The sequence below is a fragment of the Arabidopsis thaliana genome, assembly GCF_000001735.4.
Source record: "Arabidopsis thaliana chromosome 1 sequence".
NCBI lineage: Eukaryota > Viridiplantae > Streptophyta > Magnoliopsida > Brassicales > Brassicaceae > Arabidopsis > Arabidopsis thaliana.
Window position 1 is genome coordinate 26,221,888 of NC_003070.9, and position 19,436 is coordinate 26,241,323.

The 19,436-nt window shown below is 36.7% G+C and overlaps 6 protein-coding genes across 15 annotated transcripts; 4 read left to right on the plus strand and 2 right to left on the minus strand.

The window, feature by feature from the left end:
• The first annotated feature begins 116 nt into the window (after positions 1-116).
• Positions 117-4,777, plus strand: AT1G69710 (Regulator of chromosome condensation (RCC1) family with FYVE zinc finger domain-containing protein). 2 transcript variants are annotated; one of them, NM_105639.4, is made up of 10 exons: positions 185-458; positions 604-669; positions 888-974; positions 1,073-1,162; positions 1,368-1,448; positions 1,535-1,699; positions 1,772-3,856; positions 3,946-4,092; positions 4,171-4,463; positions 4,553-4,777. In NM_105639.4, exons 1-10 carry the CDS (start codon positions 438-440, stop codon positions 4,641-4,643), a joined length of 3,126 nt encoding a protein of 1,041 aa, NP_177129.2. In that variant the 5' UTR covers positions 185-437; the 3' UTR covers positions 4,644-4,777. The 2 variants fall into 2 exon arrangements, with proteins under 2 accessions (NP_001322526.1, NP_177129.2); NM_001334419.1 differs by having other exon boundaries at positions 117-669; positions 4,553-4,765.
• Positions 4,778-4,843: 66 nt separating this feature from the next.
• HO3 (heme oxygenase 3) lies at positions 4,844-6,693 on the plus strand. Of its 3 annotated transcripts, none has more exons than NM_105640.4 (5): positions 4,844-5,070; positions 5,287-5,723; positions 5,953-6,176; positions 6,259-6,366; positions 6,440-6,693. In NM_105640.4, exons 2-5 carry the CDS (start codon positions 5,291-5,293, stop codon positions 6,530-6,532), a joined length of 858 nt encoding a protein of 285 aa, NP_177130.1. In that variant the 5' UTR covers positions 4,844-5,070; positions 5,287-5,290; the 3' UTR covers positions 6,533-6,693. The 3 variants fall into 3 exon arrangements, with proteins under 3 accessions (NP_177130.1, NP_001117574.1, NP_001321799.1); NM_001124102.1 differs by having other exon boundaries at positions 4,979-5,070; positions 6,251-6,366; NM_001334420.1 differs by lacking the exon at positions 4,844-5,070 and having other exon boundaries at positions 5,199-5,723.
• Positions 6,678-9,488, minus strand: AT1G69730 (Wall-associated kinase family protein). The gene is made up of 3 exons (NM_105641.2): positions 8,441-9,488; positions 8,203-8,316; positions 6,678-8,068 (listed from the first exon to the last, which is right to left on the minus strand). The coding sequence occupies exons 1-3, from the start codon at positions 9,450-9,452 to the stop codon at positions 6,816-6,818; spliced, it is 2,379 nt and encodes a 792-aa protein (NP_177131.1). The 5' UTR covers positions 9,453-9,488; the 3' UTR covers positions 6,678-6,815.
• Positions 9,489-9,732: 244 nt separating this feature from the next.
• HEMB1 (Aldolase superfamily protein) lies at positions 9,733-13,156 on the plus strand. 3 transcript variants are annotated; one of them, NM_001084331.3, is made up of 14 exons: positions 9,816-10,049; positions 10,164-10,220; positions 10,306-10,615; positions 11,023-11,134; positions 11,219-11,292; positions 11,373-11,441; positions 11,524-11,607; positions 11,700-11,769; positions 11,840-11,895; positions 11,983-12,104; positions 12,182-12,253; positions 12,339-12,420; positions 12,493-12,570; positions 12,659-13,156. In NM_001084331.3, the coding sequence occupies exons 3-14, from the start codon at positions 10,310-10,312 to the stop codon at positions 12,824-12,826; spliced, it is 1,293 nt and encodes a 430-aa protein (NP_001077800.1). In that variant the 5' UTR covers positions 9,816-10,049; positions 10,164-10,220; positions 10,306-10,309; the 3' UTR covers positions 12,827-13,156. The 3 variants fall into 3 exon arrangements, with proteins under 3 accessions (NP_177132.1, NP_001077800.1, NP_001320950.1); NM_105642.4 differs by lacking the exon at positions 10,164-10,220 and having other exon boundaries at positions 9,733-10,049; positions 12,659-13,076; NM_001334421.1 differs by having other exon boundaries at positions 9,816-10,220.
• Positions 13,157-13,183: 27 nt separating this feature from the next.
• On the plus strand, positions 13,184-16,655 carry COX19-2 (cytochrome c oxidase 19-2). Of its 5 annotated transcripts, NM_001334422.1 has the most exons (6): positions 13,184-13,336; positions 13,422-13,467; positions 13,890-14,474; positions 14,932-15,020; positions 15,107-15,204; positions 15,330-16,655. In NM_001334422.1, the coding sequence occupies exons 3-6, from the start codon at positions 14,465-14,467 to the stop codon at positions 15,427-15,429; spliced, it is 297 nt and encodes a 98-aa protein (NP_001319358.1). In that variant the 5' UTR covers positions 13,184-13,336; positions 13,422-13,467; positions 13,890-14,464; the 3' UTR covers positions 15,430-16,655. The 5 variants fall into 5 exon arrangements, with proteins under 5 accessions (NP_001319358.1, NP_001320589.1, NP_001320588.1 ...); NM_001334424.1 differs by having other exon boundaries at positions 13,422-14,474; NM_105643.4 differs by having other exon boundaries at positions 13,326-13,467; positions 15,330-15,727.
• Positions 16,656-17,372: 717 nt separating this feature from the next.
• AT1G69760 (suppressor SRP40-like protein) lies at positions 17,373-18,956 on the minus strand. The gene has a single exon (NM_105644.3). It carries the CDS (start codon positions 18,738-18,740, stop codon positions 18,207-18,209), a length of 534 nt encoding a protein of 177 aa, NP_564974.1. The 5' UTR covers positions 18,741-18,956; the 3' UTR covers positions 17,373-18,206.
• Between the last annotated feature and the right edge of the window lie 480 nt (positions 18,957-19,436).

The following is a 19,436-nucleotide window of genomic DNA, read 5'->3' on the forward strand; positions in this document are numbered from 1 at the left end:
TTAGATGATTAGACTATTCAATTATTTAACGAGTTGGGCTTGTAACAAAATGGGCCGGGCTTAGATAATTATTAATGATATGCGAATTTTGAAAGGAGCTAATGATGAAATAAAAATTTGAATAAACGGGAGCGAAGCAGAAGCGTAGGTTCTCAAATCACGAATAGCCTCTCGAATCATCGCCGGCGATCGACGTTGGTACTGCTTCTACGTCCGGCGAGGATATTTTCTGGATTCTGTTCTTTCGCTATTGATCAATCATAGAGATTCTTCATTGAGGTTTTTCAGATTGATTAGGATTTGCTTCGTCTTCGATTTAATCATAATCACGAGGATTTGAAAAATATTGGTGAACAACGATTTGGTGAAGAAGAATTGGAGTATAAATTGTTTGTTTCTGAGGATTCTTCAGAGTGTATTTTCTTGTTGTTTGGTTAATGTGCATTTTGGAGTTGAGAGTTTGGGGGATTTTGAAATCTTAGATTTTGAAGGAGGAAGCTAAAGTAGTAGAATGGGTTAGATAAGAATTAGGAATATGATTGGAAAGACATTCGAGTGATGTTAAACGATTTGGTTGAGAAATATGATTCGAAAGGGAATTAGCTCTTTGCAGCAGCTTCAATGGCTGATTCCTTGAGAACTAGTTTCTCTGAGAGAGACGTTGAACAGGTACTTTACTCTTTTATCACCTTTCTTCTGTTGAAACATTGGAAGATGGAAACTTTTGTTCATATATGCTTAGAATACGCAATTGCTCTGAAGAATCACATTGAGTTTGATGTGTTTATATAACTCACTTTCTACACCTAAGTCATTAAAAATGTTATCTTTTGATGTGATTCCCTTTTAGTGGGTATGGTATTAAGAAGTGTGTCTTTCCTATTCAGGCCATTACGTCACTTAAGAAAGGGTCTTACTTGTTGAAATATGGACGTAGAGGGAAGCCTAAGTTTTGTCCATTCCAGCTCACAAGTGTAAGGTTTTCTTGGACTCCTATGTTTCTCTTTAGAGAGAGAGAACTTTCTGTATTCTTTTGGTTTGCTCAATTATATTACATGTGAATTTGTCATAGGACGAGTCTGCATTAGTATGGTACTCTGGCAAAGAAGAGAAGCAGATTAAACTGAGTCAAGTCCTGAGAATTGTTCCTGGACAACGCACGGTGAGTTTCTCTCTGCAATATTCATGTATGCTCATAAACAAGTACAGTTCCTTAGTTATAAGTTAGTGTCTGAAATATGTTTCTATACCATTTCAAGTTTTCAACTAAGCAACTTTGTAAGATGGTCATGCTTCTTTCTTCCGTTCTATTTGTTTCGACTTAATCTTACTCTCATCTTAGACTCAACAGCTAAAGTTTGTTTCAGCCTACATTTAAGAGATATCCACGCCCCGAGAAAGAGTATCAGTCATTCTCCCTCATATGTCCTGACAGGTCGTTGGATTTGGTGAGTTCTCGTGCCACCTTAATGAGAAATACCATTCACCAATTGTTGAATATTCATCTTGCCCTTGTTGATGATGTTTTGGGCAGATATGTAAAGACAAAGATGAAGCAGAAGTTTGGGTTGTTGGTTTGAAGTCATTGATTACTCGGGTAAAAGTCTCCAAATGGAAAACCACTATTAAACCTGAGATCACTTCAGCGGAATGTCCAACCCCTCATGCACGAAGAGTGTCTCCATTTGTAACAATTCTTGTGAGTAACACCACGTTTCATTTTTTTAGGAATTTGAACGAAAACCTTATACTTTGCATTATCTTACGACAGGATCAAGTTATTCAACCCTCTAATGAGACTTCTACACAAACTCGGTTGGGAAAAGTGTTTTCTGACATTGTTGCAATAACTGCACCCCCCAGTAACAATAATCAAACAGAAGCCAGTGGCAACCTCTTCTGTCCATTTTCTCCGACTCCAGCAAACGTAGAAAATTCAAATTTACGATTCTCGACCAATGACCCATTTCGGCTCAGTCTATCTAGCGCTGTGAGCACCTCTAGCCATGGTTCATATCACGAAGACTTTGATGCCTTAGGTGATGTTTTTGTCTGGGGTGAATCTATAAGTGATGGTGTACTTAGCGGTACTGGAAATTCATTGAACTCCACGACAGAGGATGCCCTTTTACCAAAAGCATTAGAATCAACAATAGTACTTGATGCCCAAAACATTGCATGTGGTAAATGTCATGCGGTTTTAGTTACTAAACAAGGAGAGATCTTCAGCTGGGGTGAGGGAAAAGGTGGAAAGCTAGGACATGGCTTAGAAACAGACGCCCAAAAACCAAAGTTCATTAGTAGTGTCAGAGGATTGGGTTTCAAATCTTTAGCCTGCGGAGATTTCCATACATGCGCTATTACTCAATCTGGTGATCTTTACAGTTGGGGTGATGGCACTCATAACGTCGATTTGCTTGGGCATGGGAATGAATCCAGCTGCTGGATTCCAAAGAGAGTGACTGGTGACTTACAGGGACTGTATGTATCAGATGTCGCTTGCGGTCCCTGGCATACAGCAGTAGTTGCATCATCAGGCCAGTTGTTTACGTTTGGAGATGGAACTTTTGGTGCTCTGGGTCATGGAGACCGGAGAAGCACAAGTGTTCCACGTGAAGTTGAAAGCCTAATTGGACTAATAGTAACAAAGGTTGCTTGTGGCGTTTGGCATACAGCTGCAGTGGTAGAAGTGACAAATGAAGCATCTGAGGCAGAAGTTGACTCTTCACGCGGGCAAGTCTTCACATGGGGGGATGGCGAGAAAGGCCAGCTTGGTCATGGTGACAATGATACAAAACTACTTCCCGAGTGTGTAATTTCATTGACGAATGAAAATATCTGCCAAGTTGCCTGCGGACATAGTCTCACTGTTTCTCGTACATCCAGAGGACATGTGTATACAATGGGTAGCACGGCTTATGGACAGCTTGGTAATCCTACCGCCAAGGGAAATTTTCCTGAACGTGTTGAAGGAGACATTGTAGAGGCTTCTGTGGAGGAGATTGCATGTGGTTCTTATCATGTTGCAGTTTTGACATCTAAATCAGAAATTTACACATGGGGAAAGGGATTAAATGGCCAGTTAGGCCATGGAAACGTTGAGAACAAAAGAGAACCTGCGGTTGTGGGTTTTCTGAGAGAAAAACAAGTGAAGGCTATAACATGTGGATCAAACTTTACTGCTGTGATTTGTGTTCACAAATGGGTACCTGGCTCTGAACATTCTCTATGTGCTGGTTGCCGCAATCCCTTCAACTTTAGAAGAAAACGCCACAACTGTTACAACTGTGGTCTGGTATTTTGTAAAGTATGCAGTAGTAGGAAGTCTCTGCGAGCTGCTCTGGCACCTGACATGAACAAACCATATCGAGTGTGTTACGGATGTTTCACCAAGCTGAAAAAGTCGAGAGAATCATCTCCTTCTACGCCAACTTCACGGACCAGAAAACTTTTGAACATGCGGAAATCGACAGATGTTTCAGAAAGAGACAGCTTAACTCAAAAGTTCCTCTCAGTGAACGCCAGACTATCGTCTGCTGACTCTTCATTGCATTACAGTGAAAGAAGGCACCACAGACGAGACTTAAAACCGGAAGTAAATAACAGTAATGTCTTCCCTTCCATGAATGGCAGTTTACAGCCCGTTGGTTCGCCATTTTCCAAAGGATCAACAGCTTTGCCTAAAATCCCCAAGAATATGATGGTTAAAATTCCTGGTTCCGGAATGAGCTCTCGCACAACATCCCCAGTTTCAGTAAAGTCAACTAGTCCACGTCGATCTTATGAAGTAGCAGCTGCAGAATCTAAACAATTAAAAGACAGTTTTAATCAAGATATGGCTGGTCTAAAGGAACAGGTATACATCATCTATTGTCAGCTGTAAATCACATCAAAGCAAAAATGCTTCTAGACTAAAAACATGCATCTATCCACTGAACATTGTAGGTAGAACAACTTGCTTCGAAAGCTCACCAACTTGAAGAGGAACTCGAAAAAACCAAAAGGCAGTTAAAAGTTGTGACTGCAATGGCAGCAGATGAAGCAGAGGAAAATAGATCTGCAAAGGAGGTTATAAGATCTCTAACCACTCAGGTTTGAAAATTTCCAGACTCTACTACACATGTTTGTCTCTTATATCTATTTCTCATTATGTTACTATGGTTTTCGCAGTTGAAGGAAATGGCAGAAAAACAATCTCAAAAGGATAGTATTAGCACTAACTCAAAGCACACAGACAAAGAGAAATCAGAGACTGTAACTCAGACTAGTAACCAAACACATATAAGAAGCATGGTTTCTCAAGATAGTCAAAATGAGAACAATCTAACAAGTAAGAGCTTCGCTAATGGGCATAGGAAACAGAATGATAAACCAGAAAAGGTTGTGCAAGACGAACCAGGAGTGTATTTAACGTTGTTGTCTTTACCTGGTGGTGGTACTGAACTCAAGCGTGTTCGCTTCAGGTATATGATTTGCTTCTTATCTCCACAACATGACATATCATGTTACATCTCGTTGAAGCTCGCTAAGACTTTGTTTTTGTTTGCTGCAGCCGGAAACAATTTACCGAAGAACAAGCGGAGAAGTGGTGGGGTGAAAATGGAGCTAAAGTGTGTGAGCGCCACAACATTCTAGTTTCTTAGGACTCCTATGTCTTCTTCAATAGAATAAATAGAGACATGGATGCAGATTTTTATTTGGAACATGATGTTTTTCTGTTGTTCATAGAAAAAAATGTTTGATGTAAATTATATATTTCATTCAATTTTTTGTCTTAGTATTTTTTATTTCCTTATGATAAACAAATATCGAATCAGAGCAAGTACTTCATTGTCATGGTTGACTCAAAAGGTCAATCACACAACTAAGAAAACAGAACAAATCTAAATTTTCGATTTTTCCAAAAAATATTATCTGACTGATTTAGAAAAAAAAAAAAATACCAATTTATGATGTTGGTAATGGTAATTGACTAATTGTTACAAACAAATATTTTAAGAAAAATCCCCAACCCCAGAGAAACCCTTCATCTTCCATCATCTTTCTTATTCAATCTGCAAAAATTCCAAGGTATGTGGTTGTAATTTTTATTTTTTACATACTAAAAAAATCTTTGTTAATCTTCTTATCTTTGATTTGAAGTTTTACATTTTGGTGTTTAAATTCGTCAATTGTTATTTTTTTTTCCAAAAGCTTGATGCTTACACTTCCTTCATGTTTCTCCAACAAACCCTAATTTCGATATAACTTGACGAAATCCTCAATTCGTGTGTGTGTATGTTGCAGATTCATGGCTACAACAAGACTTAACCCCTCTTGCCACTTTCCAGCGAGCACAAGACTCTCTTGCGAGAGCTATCTCGGTCTGAGAACGACCGGGAGGATTAGTTATGCCCGAACCCTAACTGCTCCACGTGGCTATCTTGCTGTAAAAGCAAACGGTGGTCAAGCTTCCGTGGTGACTGCGGCGGCTATAACGGAGAAGCAACAAAAGAAGTATCCAGGAGAATCAAAGGGTTTTGTGGAGGAGATGAGATTCGTGGCGATGAGATTGCATACGAAAGATCAAGCAAGGGAAGGAGAAAAAGAATCTAGATCTCCAGAGGAAGGTCCGGTGGCGAAATGGGAGCCGACTGTGGAAGGATACTTACATTTTCTTGTGGATAGTAAGTTGGTTTACGACACGCTTGAAGGGATCATTGATGGATCCAATTTCCCAACTTGTGAGTTTTTTTTTACTTCTTATGAATTGAAGTGTTGTGTTGATTGTGTTTAGATCCTTAATAAATGTTTTGGACTTGATTTGCATTCAAATGTCAGACCAATTTTCTAGGATCATATGCACACACACATAGAATAAGTTCTTGAAACAGTCTTAGAAAGATTACAGTTTGCAAATGTAGGTCCTTTTTCTTGTGTAACATTGTCAAAATCTCTGCTTTTGTTGTGTAGATGCTGGTTTCAAGAACACGGGATTAGAAAGAGCAGAGAGTTTGCGGAAAGATTTGGAGTGGTTCAAGGAACAAGGTTATGAGATTCCAGAGCCAATGGCTCCTGGTAAAACATATTCTGAGTATTTAAAAGATTTAGCAGAGAATGATCCTCAAGCATTCATTTGTCACTTCTACAACATTTACTTTGCTCATAGCGCCGGTGGCCAGATGATTGGAACAAAGGTAAAGAAAACAACTTTAGGTACTATATTCATTTGGAATCGAAGTTGGAATATTTTCTGAAAGTTTACGATCAGTTATGCAGGTATCTAAGAAGATACTAGATAATAAAGAACTCGAGTTCTATAAATGGGACGGTCAACTTTCTCAGTTGTTGCAAAATGTGAGGCAAAAACTGAACAAAGTTGCAGAGGTATTGAACTTTACACTACTCTATTGAACAAAGAAGAATATTCTAATGGCTAATGTGGATTTTGAATGGGCAGTGGTGGACAAGAGAAGAAAAGAGTCATTGCTTGGAAGAGACTGAGAAATCGTTTAAGTTTTCAGGGGAGATTCTTCGACTCATATTGTCCTGATTTGATTCATAAACCTTCAGATCTTCAATAGTCAATAAAGCCTTCTGCTAGTTTCGTGGAACCAATACGATTTAAGAGGTTTGTATGTGAAATAACTATGTGACTATTGTATTAATGCGTAAAACATATCATAATAACCAAACTATAAAATTATTTTCGTGTTTTCTTTTTTGTTTGGAAATGGATACAAACAAGATTCCTTATTACAGACACTTGCAAAACACCGAAAACAAATATAAAAGCAAAGACAAGATATTATACGGTCGTGTTCGAAGATGAAGTTTTACCGTGTTTGAAGAGGAAACAATGGTTCAACATCTGACCACGAAGAAGATGAGGCAGCAGCAATATTATTGTAGTGAGAAGCTGGAGCGGTAACAAACTCTTTGCTCCTTGATTCTGCCCTCATGATATCTTCCACAAGTCCTTTGTTTTGTTCTTCCCCTTCCTCGTTTTCGCTAACACATTCTTGCAGTTGCATATCTCCACAAGGCATACGAATACTATCAAGCTCCATCGACACTTCTCTCATGCTTGGTCGTTTTCTCCCTTTCAGATTGAGACACTTCCTTGCAACTTTTGCCGTTGCAGTCACTTGACTCAACATGCAACCATCTCTTATTCGAGCATCGATAATATCGAAGAGTTTGTTTTCTTTCATTGCAAGAATGAAATAAGTTGCCAATGTCCTGTTTTCTTGAGACCTCAAGAAAGAAATCGACTTTTCTCCAGTTATTAGCTCCACTAGCACGACCCCGAAGCTATAGACATCACTTTTGTCTGTGAATTGGCTAGACTGAAAGTACTCTGGATCCATATATCCCACCGTACCTGAAACTACCGTTGTCAAGTGGGTATGATCCACTGTCACCGTTCTTGACGTTCCAAAATCAGACACCTTGGCTCGATATTTCTCATCCAACATTATGTTTGTAGACTTGACGTCTCTGTGATAGATTGGAGACGATGCAGACGAGTGCAAGTATGAGAGAGCTCCTGCAATATCTATAGCAATGCGGAGACGTATATTCCAAGTAGCCATAATGTTTTCATCAAACTCATCATGAAGATGTTCGAAAAGGTTACCATTAGGAATAAACTCGTAGACGAGAACAGGGACTTTTGTCTCAAGGCAACATCCCAAGAGTTTCACGATGTTCCTGTGGTTGATCTGTGAAAGAATGACAACCTCATTGATGAACTCTTCTAGCTTGTCTTCGTCCACGACTTTGGACTTTTTTACTGCAACGATTCTTCCATCGACAAGCATTCCCTTGTACACTGTACCTTGACCACCCTGGCCAAGTATTCTGTTTGAACTGAAGTTTTCAGTAGCTTTCTCCAACTCTCGCGAACTGAACACTATTGTCTTTTCGACCATGCCTACTGTTGAAATCAATTGTTGTTGCAACAATAGACCACCATTACGCTTGAAGAACTTCTTCTTTTGGTTTAACTTCCTTTGCTTTTTAATAAATTTGTATAACAAGTATATTCCAACAACAAAGATCAATGAGCCAAAACTAGCACCAAGCCCTGCAAACACAGACTTGATCATCATTGTTGAATATTAAAAAAATAACTAATGTTGGGCATCACCATTGTAAAAGAGCTTTAAATGGACATGCGCGTGTATTTGGATTTTTGGCATAAAAATTCCCACGACTTACCTATAGCAAGTGGCCGATGATTGTTGTACACACATTTAAAGTGTCCTTGCAAATTGACACATTTGTTGGTCCCACAGTAAGTCATGCCCTCTTCTTCTTTACATTCATTGATATCTGAATTTCCAAATATAAAGAGATTGTAATCAAACAAATGAACGATTTTTTCATATGCTTACTTTGATCATGGCCATATAAAAGTTGAATAAAAACTTTAACTATAAACACAATAATTACTAACCTTTGCATCCGCCTAAACGGTATGGGTTGCCTTGGAAACCCCTAGTGCATGAGCATCTTGCATAGCTTAGATAAGCATTGTCATCGCATATACAACTTGTTATGTTAATTCTTCTCTGGGTACTAGTGTATCTTTCATTGTTGTACTCTTTTACACTATAGCATCCCAGAGACTTTATAAACGAATGATTCGTCGTATGGATAAACCATCCTAGCTCGACCGTACTGTATCCTCTAGCATGAAGCTTTTGCGGATCAGATTTATTAGACAAATATTCTGCCTTGTTTGTCAAGAAGGCAACTTTGCACCCTCTCGTTATGGTGTTTTCTATTGTGACACCAACAATCTGTTGAATACTACCGCCGCGCATGTATGCATTGCAGCATCCAATACCATTGCAGCTTGTTTCATCCATAATGCTTTCATCCATACTGCTGTCCTCATTACAATTCTTCTCGTAGCCATTGTAATTCTGACAATTTAGTACTGCAAGATAATCTTTGATATGCGTATGGGGTTTTGTGCTGCAGCTTGATGTGCATTGCACTATGCTTGGCTTCACATTTGTCAGCGATGCCGTGTTGTTGCAACCAACCGCTACCAGTTCATTGTGCTGGCTAACATAAAAAGGGGTACCCGTCAAATTCAAAAGTGATCCAAGCTCTTCTCCATTGCTTGAGCACTCCTTTGAGGCTATTGGGTTTTTAATGTTAACGGACTGGTATGGATTGTTATATCTAGAACCCCTGCCTTCAGTCGGAAGAGAGATACCCACAACTTCCTTGTTGATCACGGAAAGATAAGGGACGAGCTTTCCAGAAGTAGAGGTATTACAAGTAATTTCGTACCACTTCTCCAGATAACAACCCTTTCCCATTCCAAAGGGGTACGGGATCTTGATTCCTCCACAGTCGGGTTGACATAAGGAAACTGTGCGATCCGCAGAATCTAGAATAAAACAGAGTTGCAAAGAGAAGAGAATCCAAAGAGAAAAACTATTATAAGAACTCATGTTTATGATTTGCTCAAGAGAACTTGTTCTTTCCTGAATATTTTTGTTTTGTAAAGCAGACAATTTTTTGTACGAAGAGGTAGATTAGAAAGATTCCGTTTCCTTGGACAGAAATTAAGTCTCAAGTCTTCGTCTTTTGTCTTTTATCTTTTGTCTTTCTCAATCAAGACTAGTAAGAAATGCCTTTATGGCTATATGTGTTCGTAGGCCTACTGAAACAATCTCGCTTCTTCCATCTTTTGAATTTTCTTCCTCCATTATTTGCAAGATAAATTTAAAAAAAAAAAAAAAAAGAGTACCGATATAAAGTTGTAGACCGTTTTAGAGAATTTAAAATTTTGTAACTGGACAATACTTTAGAATGCCCAGTTTCATCTAATTAATACAGGCCCATTAAAACTCTATCAAGCCCAGTTCCAAAACCATCAACACTTAAAATTTCCCAGTTCTCAAACTCGTAGATAAAGCGCGTGAACATCAGTCTCTATCTTCTTTGTCAATGTCAAAATCGGCGATCATCCAAAGTTATCATCTTTCTCATAAACCCAATTTTTTTCCCAGTCTTCCTTAATCCCAACAACTTCTTAACAATTCAAGGTTTGAATAACACAACTTTACTCTGTTTCTCTTTGCTTTCTGTGTTTTCATTTTGAACAAAACAGCTTTAATCTTCTTCTTCTTCATTTTTCACCTAAATCTTGCTTTGTTTAGTCAATATACGATCTAAAGTCTGTAACTTTCAATTCAAACCTGCATTCTTAGTCACGGGTACATCTAAGAAACCTCAATTTCGAAATTCAATATCACAATTTGCTTATAAAATCCTCAATGTGTTCCTGTGTGTGTGTTGCAGATTCATGGCTACTACACCCATCTTTAATGCTTCTTGCAGCTTTCCTTCGACTAGAGGAATCGATTGCAAAAGCTATATTGGTCTGAGATCGAATGTGAGTAAAGTGAGTGTTGCTTCTTCTCGCATTGCAACTAGTCAACGTCGTAATCTTGTCGTAAGAGCTAGTGAATCCGGCAATGGACATGCTAAGAAGCTTGGAATGAGTGATGCTGAGTGTGAAGCTGCCGTTGCTGCTGGAAATGTTCCTGAAGCTCCTCCGGTTCCACCTAAACCGGCTGCTCCGGTTGGGACACCGATAATTAAGCCTCTTGTGAGTATCCAAGTCTCTTACTTTCATTGTGAATTTGCTCTAGTTGCATTGTATAGATGATTTTGCTATTATCTAAGAACATAATTTGAATCAATCTATACTTCTTTAATTGATTTCATCACTCTTGTGTATTAGCTATCTCTGTATCTCCGTATAGTGAACAATAAGTAGCTGCAAGGTTGAAACTTTTAAGTGGCATACTGTTACTTATGCTTTCATAATCTAATGTTTAGCTGCAAGGTTAAAACTTTTAAATGGCTTACTGTTACTTATGCTTTCATAATCTGATGTTTAGCTGCAAGGTTGAAACTTTTAAATGGCTTACTGTTACTTCATGCTTTCAGAATCTAATGTTTAGCTGTAAGGTTGAAGCTTATAAGTGGCTTATTGTTACTGAATGCTTTCAGAATCTAAGCCGACGCCCACGTCGTAACCGCGCTTCCCCTGTTACTAGAGCTGCCTTTCAGGAAACTGATATCTCCCCTGCAAATTTTGTATATCCACTTTTCATTCATGAAGGTTGTTATTTTCTTTTGTATTCTGACATTCAATGGCTCTCTCTCTTGTCTTTAAGAAACATTATAAGGTTTTGGAGTGTGGCAGGTGAGGAAGACACGCCTATTGGAGCTATGCCCGGTTGCTACAGACTTGGCTGGAGGCATGGTCTTGTACAAGAGGTTTGGCTTTATGTTTTGATATGATGATTCCTGTATCTGTTGCCGCTGTGTTACAATAACATGATTTTATATGCAAACAGGTTGCAAAGGCTCGAGCTGTTGGGGTAAACAGTATCGTTTTGTTCCCTAAAGTTCCTGAGGCTTTGAAGGTGTTTCACACTTCTCTTCTATTTGTGTACATATGTTCTTGAGTTGTATATTTAACGCTTTGTTTTGGTTTTCATTTTGTAGAATTCAACAGGGGATGAGGCATACAATGACAATGGTTTGGTGCCTCGAACAATTCGTCTTCTTAAAGACAAATATCCTGATCTTGTAAGATCCGTAATCCCAGTTTTGTTAATTATACCAGGAGATGAAAAATTGGTTAATTTGCAATTGTGACTAATGTTCTCCTCTGTTGCTAGATTATCTACACTGATGTGGCTTTGGATCCTTACTCATCTGATGGTCACGATGGGATAGTTAGAGAGGATGGTAAGTATTTATACCCAACTTCCATCTATAACGTTTTAACTGGAGCTTTGATACAATTTTATCTCTGTAGGTGTAATTATGAATGACGAAACAGTACACCAGCTCTGTAAACAAGCTGTTTCCCAGGTAATTTTTTTCGATATCAAAGAGTTAAAATGTCTGAAACTTTTTCTTACCAATGAGGTTGATTTCTTCTTCTCTCTCTCTTTCCAGGCTCGAGCTGGTGCTGACGTAGTTAGTCCGAGTGACATGATGGATGGGCGAGTAGGTGCAATCCGCTCAGCTCTTGATGCTGAAGGATTTCAAAACGTCTCCATCATGTCATACACAGCCAAGTAAGTAATCATACATTTATTTTCTGGAAGCATGTTCTTGTTTGTTCTGTCTAATTGAATGAATCTTCGGCCAACAGGTATGCAAGTTCGTTTTACGGTCCTTTCCGTGAAGCCCTGGACTCAAACCCGCGTTTCGGAGACAAGAAAACGTAAATCCCATCAACCCTCATCGATACTGAATTTGCATTTCTTCTGCTAACACTAACAGTTACAAACTGACGTTTTGAACTACAGGTATCAGATGAACCCAGCAAACTACAGAGAGGCATTGATTGAGGCACGTGAAGACGAGGCTGAAGGAGCAGACATTCTCCTGGTAAGTCTTTTATCATCCTTTAGCAAAACATATTATAGAGTTTGGTAATATAACTGGAGTGTTTTGTTACAGGTGAAGCCAGGTCTTCCATATTTGGACATCATACGGCTTTTGAGGGACAAGTCTCCATTACCGATTGCTGCATACCAAGTACTTTCCTTATACTCTACTTCTAAAACTTATTGAATAACATTCCCAGGATGTTTTTGTTGATTTCAAACTCTTTATGAATTTTCAGGTTTCTGGAGAGTACTCGATGATCAAAGCAGGGGGAGTCCTGAAAATGATCGATGAAGAGAAAGTGATGATGGAGTCACTGATGTGTTTACGCAGAGCTGGAGCGGACATCATCCTCACGTACTTCGCTCTTCAAGCTGCTACTTGTTTGTGCGGCGAGAAGCGGTAGAATAGACAACAAGACTGTGTTTTAAACTGTTTGAGTATATCTGTTTTAAATCATTTGAGACTATTGTGATTTTGCCTTGTTCTGATCCCATTCTTTTAGTGTCGTGCATATGTGATCTTGTGTTTTGTAATATGGATTATGATGAGTCCCTAGACTTCAAAATTTGGAGGCCATGATCTGAGTTTCTGAATGTGGTTCTTGTAGATTCCATTGATATTTTGCAGACCAATTATTTGGTTCTCTGTTTTTTTAACACACACATGACACATAACAACATTCTTTATGAAACAAAGATTACTCATTACTGTCTATAAGAGAACAAACTGATAACATATTTCTTTTTGATGTGGATGGAATTGTTAACTCTCTAGAAGAACACGGGAAGAACACCCAAAATTTGGCTACAAAGTTTGTTAACATATTGATCTTTTGTTCTTCTTTGACTTTGACTATAAATATTAAGGCCTGGACCGAGCATCTAATAATAATATCTAAATGGGCCTTTTTTGGGTAAGCAATTACGTATGCTAAATTTAGGGTTTGTTTTTGCCGCACCTGTAAAATAACTTCACAGCTTCTCATTTGTAAATTCTAGGGTTTTGCAAAACCAACACCGAACGGATCCAACACGATGGGACGAAGTAAGTCAATCTTCTTTTCTTACCAACAATCTCAATTCGAATTCTTAGAAATCGATTCATTTTTGGTAGAACCGTGTTTTTGCTTAAATCTGTGTTCATAAGATTTCAAATTATGTCGATCAAGGTTTTTGTGTGTGAACGCCATTGATTTCAACATAGCCAGTTTTCAATTTATCATTTCTAAATGTGAAATGGTGAATCGATTGGGTTTTGGTAGAATCGTGTTTTGTCATTATGTGATTCATATGAATTTGCTAGGTTTTGGATCAGTGTATGAATCGCCATTTATTCAACTTTGCGATCTTCAATTTATCATGTCAAATGTGTAGAATGTTGTTTTTCCGATTTTCTGTTGAGAACATTTTAGGTTTCTTTTGTGTGTGGACGCCTTTGATTAAACAATTCCGATGTCAAATGTGTAGGACCTGCGAGATGTTACCGTCAGTAATGTCTGATTGACTATTTTATGACGAAACTCGTCTACAGCCTCCATTAACGTAGGTATGGCTATATTGTCTTCCACTAGACTAATGCATGGTCAAAATGATAGAGACGTTTGACCAACTCCGAAACATACACAATCCAAACAAAATCAAAAAAGAAAAATCTCCGGACCTGATCCTATTCCTAATTCAGTCCGTCTTTATCATTTTGCAAAGATCATCGGATCACTCTTTGTTATAACCGTGGATCAATTGTCAACCACAAAACTGTTTTTCCTTCACGTTTCCAAATTAGTTAGCAACTCTCTAAGTTTAATTAAGAGAGATTTGGCCTCATTAACCATAGATATTAGAATGGATCCAGTAAGTACATGAAACTCGAAGGTATGGGCCATTATGGGCCTGAACCAAAAATGAAAGAGCTGGGATAACTGACCTTTCTTTTTGACATTTGAGCATCGAGCCTCACAGTGCAAGAGTTCTATTATAGAACTCCTATACTAAAACCGATCAAGAGGCAAATCTCCCAACTCTTCCAACTTCCAAGGCTCGATATGAGTACAGGTGCGTTTTCTTCTCTTCTCATTATGATTTCTTTTCTTTTTTTTCTATTCCGATTTCTCTGGAATTGAAGATGTGATGATGATTGAAATTGGATTGAAATCACCTTAAATACCAGATTTGTGAGATAGCTTTTAGAACTAATCACTGCAAATTGATATCATCATCTGCAATTGTGTATGTACTGATTAGTCCTGGAATTAATCTTTATAGCCAGTAAATTCTCTATGTTGTTGGAGACAAGATAACTGTGCTTGAGTTTGGTTTATTAGTAAAACCCAAAACCCTAGATCAACAAAGGTTCATACTTTATAGATTTCCCACTAATGTTGTATCTTGTTTTGTATTTAATCAAATACACTACAACCTATATTGATTTAGTTAGAAGAGAGGAAAAACAGGTTTTAATGATGATCACTATAAAGTTCGATCTGAATCGTTACTCGCGTTCATGGGGCAGGTGGAGCATTTGGAGGAAACAGAGGATTAAGACCAATACCACCAGAGAAGGGCATTTTCCCTTTGGATCACTTGCACGAGTGTGATGCGGTATTCTTCAACAAACGATTTTCTTATGACCTTTGTTTGGTTATATTTCTGTTTATTCACTACTAGCTTTCATTTTTTGTTTTCAGGAGAAGAAAGAATATCTAGGTTGTCTTAAGTCTTCAGCTCACAAATCTGAACAATGTAGACATCTCTCTAAGAAATATCTCCAGTGTCGAATGGCTAAGTACGTCTTTTTTTAAAAACTTTTGTCACCATCATAGTTTCTCTCTAGTTCATGTTTACTTGGGTCGTACTCGTATCGAGGAATGTTGGATGGGTTTAGATCATGATAGTGATATTATTATGCAGGAACTTGATGGCAAAGCAGGATATGGCTGAACTTGGATTCAGTGGTGTTAAAGAACTTGATTCCACTGAAGATAAGAATACAGAGAGTATCGAACATTGAAAGGTTGACCAAAAAACTTTGAGCCTCATTTTGTAAAATTTTGGATTAACATTGGGATAGCATTTGAGATTTTAGGTCCTAAAACCCAACTACTATGAAAGTATATGCTTCAGATTCACCAATTTTTATACGTATGTATTCCTGTGTGAAATAAAGCATTATACAAAGCCTGAAACAGAAGCAAAGTATTGTCTTCGGTCCATATTCGTTTGTAGACTTTTTGGGCTAAAGAATATTTGTTTGTGGATATTAGTCCATATTGATTTCTCTTATCTAGTTTAGTCGTAGTGAAACTTAACAAACAAAATATTAGTATAATTATGTTTTAGTTTTGGTTAATAACAGTATGAAAATATTCCACTTTATAATTACTCTATTAGACCCATTTCTTTATATATCATTTTCTCCAGACAAAGGTCTTAGATTTAAACAAACAAGATAAAGTAAAACCATTGCAAGTGTTGAATGTTATTATGTAAAGTATGTGTCATATTAATCGACCGTTTTTTCACAAGTTTTGAAAATTAGCCTAAATTGTAGTACACGGTTTTTGGTTATCTATAAAGAAAAAAAGGTGGGCGTCGTATTCATTTTGAATACTTATTTGGTTTATTGTATAAAAAAATCCTTTGAAAACCAAAGTCAAATAGAATTTTTCCTCTTTCGATCTAGATTTCTAAATTAAAATCTTGGTTATTCAAAATCGCCGCCTTGAACCAAATAGATAACTAAAGACAAATTGTTTTTCATATATAACTAAAAAAAACACTTTCAATTATATCGATCTACTACTATTCGAACCTTTATACTATTTCAATCGTTATTCAAGTTTTGTTGCTATTACTTGTCTCTCCTATTCATACGTCTTTTTTTACTTCCAAAAATTCTCCTGTCAAACTTCACCTCTTGTGTCACCAATCGTATCTACATTCTATTTTTGAAGAAGGAAAATAAACAAAGGTAGAATGGCGGACATGATGCGATCGTTTTTTGTTGTCTATTTTGTTATTTTGATTTTTATGATCATATACTTTGGTGAAACGAAAACAATAAGTGATTAGTGTGACAATAATGTTTTAAGTTCAACTATGTAATCAAGCGAGAATATATAATCTCTCTGTCTCATATTATTATTGTCTCGATCGGCATTGTCCTAAATTCTTTATACCGACTTGATTTTATTTTTGGTTACAACGCAACCATAGCCAACGAAAAGGAGATAGGAAATTAGAAAGATATTATATAGTTGTTAATGCCAAGTATATATATCACGCAACCAATATTGTATGTTCTATATACAAAACTTAATAACTATGCTTTTATTTTGTATGATATGAAATTAGCTACAAACAATAATGTACTCCAGATATTATTTCAAAAGTTGTCCACTACTCGACAAACACGACATATTAGTTAATCATTAAAACTCAATAGATATGTTCAATGAGATAACTATTGAATCATCGATGTCCGGGAGCTGGTGGAACATAGCGTCAGTGGGAAATCGCATAAGCGGACTGTGTACCGACAATTTCATAATTTAAACGAGGATGCATTTATATAACAGAATTTACCCAAGTCATCTGATCAGACTATATTGCGATTATCGAATAACCTACCATTCATCTTAATTCAAATGTATACATAAATAGGATAAGTTACTACAACAACAACTTTTTTACCAAAAAAAGTAAAAAAAAAATACAACAACTTCTCAGCTTCATCTGATGAATTTTTGTTCTTATTGACTATTTTATGACGAAACTCGTCTACAGCCTCCATTAACTTAGGTATGGCTATATTGTCTTCCACTAGACTAATGCATGGACCATACTTCTAGATTACTAAACTGACTAAAACCAATATTTTCTAGCTTGATTTTGTTGATTAATTTGTTTTTGTTTTTTTTGAAAGAGGGTTTACATTTTATTTTTATTTTTTTTCACAAAAAGAGGGTTTAGAGTAATTTGTTGTTTAGTTCTATTTCAATTATCAAGATTATGCTTAGGTCTACGTAAAACTTATTTATAATTTTATCAAGATTGAAGTAAATTATCTTTTAAAAAATAGTAACGACCAAAATACGGTGATCAAGTGAAAATTTTATACTAGAGTTAACTTTTTTTACCGAAATTTTCAATCATAGTTTTCTACCACTCGTAATGTCTTATATGACAAAATTTTAACTTCTGCATAAATCGAAATTATTACTCTAGGTTTGGTTTGAAATTTATCCCGGTTATAAGAAAAGTAGATTCGTTAAATACACGTATTTTGGACAGTTTGAACATACTACAACATGGTACGCAACTAGAAGTTTTTATTTGTCATATGTCAAGCGAATAGAAGTTTAAATCTGATTTACATTTATAAATATTTTGGAGAAATTACTATGAAGACTTATAAGATGAAAACATAATGGTCCTGGATGATGGGACCGGTTTAAACCCACTTGAATTAATATTATTTATTTATTTTGGTAGATGTTCTTTGAATTAGTATGATTGAAATGTTTAAAGACAAAAACAACAAAATAGTATCATTATCATTAGTCCCACTAGAAATTAATCAAAACCAATATAAATCATATAGTAACTAAACGAATAAAAGAGGACATTTGTCAAATTCACATGGAAAGAAAAAAACAAAACTCCAATAATGAAAAATGAATAATTTCCAAAGAAAACAATCTCTTTTTTTCTTCATCATCATATTTTGGTCTTTTACTTTCACTTTTCACCCATCCTCTTTTTCTTGTTTTCCTATTTTACCCTTCTCTACATGAACAGTTCTGATTGTAGCAACGTGTAATAATTAGCTGCTTCATCCTCAAGCTCCCAAAGCCCAACACTAAACCCATCTAATAAACTAAACCCATTAACGTAATCCTGACTAGTCTCACTCTTAATCATCTCATAATTACTCCCGCCAAATTCAGTGTTAGGGATTCCTAGTTCGTCGTCAGTTGCTTCAAGAAGATGCTTCATCACTTTCTCTTTATCTCCGTCGTACTCATCTTCTTTCGAAGTGCATGAAGAAGAGGAAGAGGAGCAAGAAGAAGAGAGAGAAGGATTTTCTTCGAAAACGGCAGCGTTTTGCTCTTCATTAGAAATTTCTTGCTGAAGCGTGGTGATTAGGGAAGTTATGTCATTCTCGGCTTCATCTTTTAAGAGAGTTAGAACTTGGTTGTACGAGGAAGAAGATGAAGAAGGCTTTTGTCTTTTCGTTTCTTCTTGTGTTTTGATGATTTCTTGTTCTTGCTCATCTCTTTGACGCTTCAATGAAGATGTTACTGTTGTTGTTTCTGCCATTTTTGGAGAAGAAAGATAGAGAAAACAATGGTTTTTGTTTAGCTTTTTAAATCGTGAGAGAGAGAAAATCGTTGTGGTTATAAAGAGAGAGGAGGAGACTAAAATGTTTATATAGAGAAAGGTTGTGGTCAAAATGGGTTTATTTTTTAATAAGATAATAACGTGATTAGTATAATAAGAAGTTATTAGTTGGTTCGTGCATGTCAGGAGAGAGACATGTGAATGCTTTTTCCTTTTTTCGCATAACCCGGAGGCAAAATTTAAATACATGGTCTACAATTTGTCGTCTCGTCACGATTAGTATAATACTCCTATTCAGTTATTTTATTTCTATTATAAAAATATTGTTTAGATCTTAAGCATGTTGTACTTTTGACTTATGATAATCTTATAGCTTTGACCGCTAACGTTGTACTTGTACGTGACTGTCTTCTCTTCTGTATCATCTAGCGAGACGGTTAATAAATTTCTGGTACGAAGAGATTAGTGTCATTGTTTTTATCGTACCATTAATTTAAGTACTTCTAACTGTATTATCTTCTATCGATATTTCGTACAACTAAAATAAATATATCACTTTCTGTCACCAATCGAATTCATAAACTTTCGTACCATTATTTTAATCACTTCTAACCGAATTTTTATCATCTTCTATCGACTTTTTTCGTACTAATAAAATAATTATATCACTTTCTG

Bases quoted from the DNA above. Each gene is read 5' to 3' on its own strand.
- AT1G69710 (NM_105639.4), top strand. From the start codon at position 438: ATGTGCATTTTGGAGTTGAGA. The intron at 459-603 runs GTTTGGGGGATT...AAAGGGAATTAG, and splicing joins TGTGCATTTTGGAGTTGAGA to CTCTTTGCAGCAGCTTCAAT. The intron at 4,093-4,170 runs GTTTGAAAATTT...TGGTTTTCGCAG, and splicing joins TAAGATCTCTAACCACTCAG to TTGAAGGAAATGGCAGAAAA.
- HO3 (NM_105640.4), top strand. From the start codon at position 5,291: ATGGCTACAACAAGACTTAACCCCTCTTGCCACTTTCCAGCGAGCACA. The intron at 6,177-6,258 runs GTAAAGAAAACA...TCAGTTATGCAG, and splicing joins GCCAGATGATTGGAACAAAG to GTATCTAAGAAGATACTAGA. The intron at 6,367-6,439 runs GTATTGAACTTT...TTGAATGGGCAG, and splicing joins AACTGAACAAAGTTGCAGAG to TGGTGGACAAGAGAAGAAAA.
- AT1G69730 (NM_105641.2), bottom strand. From the start codon at position 9,452: ATGAGTTCTTATAATAGTTTTTCTCTTTGGATTCTCTTCTCTTTGCAA. The intron at 8,317-8,440 runs GTTAGTAATTAT...TTGGAAATTCAG, and splicing joins CCGTTTAGGCGGATGCAAAG to ATATCAATGAATGTAAAGAA. The intron at 8,069-8,202 runs GTAAGTCGTGGG...CTGTGTTTGCAG, and splicing joins TCATCGGCCACTTGCTATAG to GGCTTGGTGCTAGTTTTGGC.
- HEMB1 (NM_105642.4), top strand. From the start codon at position 10,310: ATGGCTACTACACCCATCTTTAATGCTTCTTGCAGCTTTCCTTCGACT. The intron at 11,608-11,699 runs GTAAGATCCGTA...CTCTGTTGCTAG, and splicing joins AAGACAAATATCCTGATCTT to ATTATCTACACTGATGTGGC. The intron at 12,105-12,181 runs GTAAGTAATCAT...TTCGGCCAACAG, and splicing joins ATCATGTCATACACAGCCAA to GTATGCAAGTTCGTTTTACG.
- COX19-2 (NM_001334424.1), top strand. The intron at 15,021-15,106 runs GTATTCTTCAAC...TTTTGTTTTCAG, and splicing joins ACTTGCACGAGTGTGATGCG to GAGAAGAAAGAATATCTAGG. The intron at 15,205-15,329 runs GTACGTCTTTTT...ATTATTATGCAG, and splicing joins CTCCAGTGTCGAATGGCTAA to GAACTTGATGGCAAAGCAGG.
- AT1G69760 (NM_105644.3), bottom strand. From the start codon at position 18,740: ATGGCAGAAACAACAACAGTAACATCTTCATTGAAGCGTCAAAGAGAT.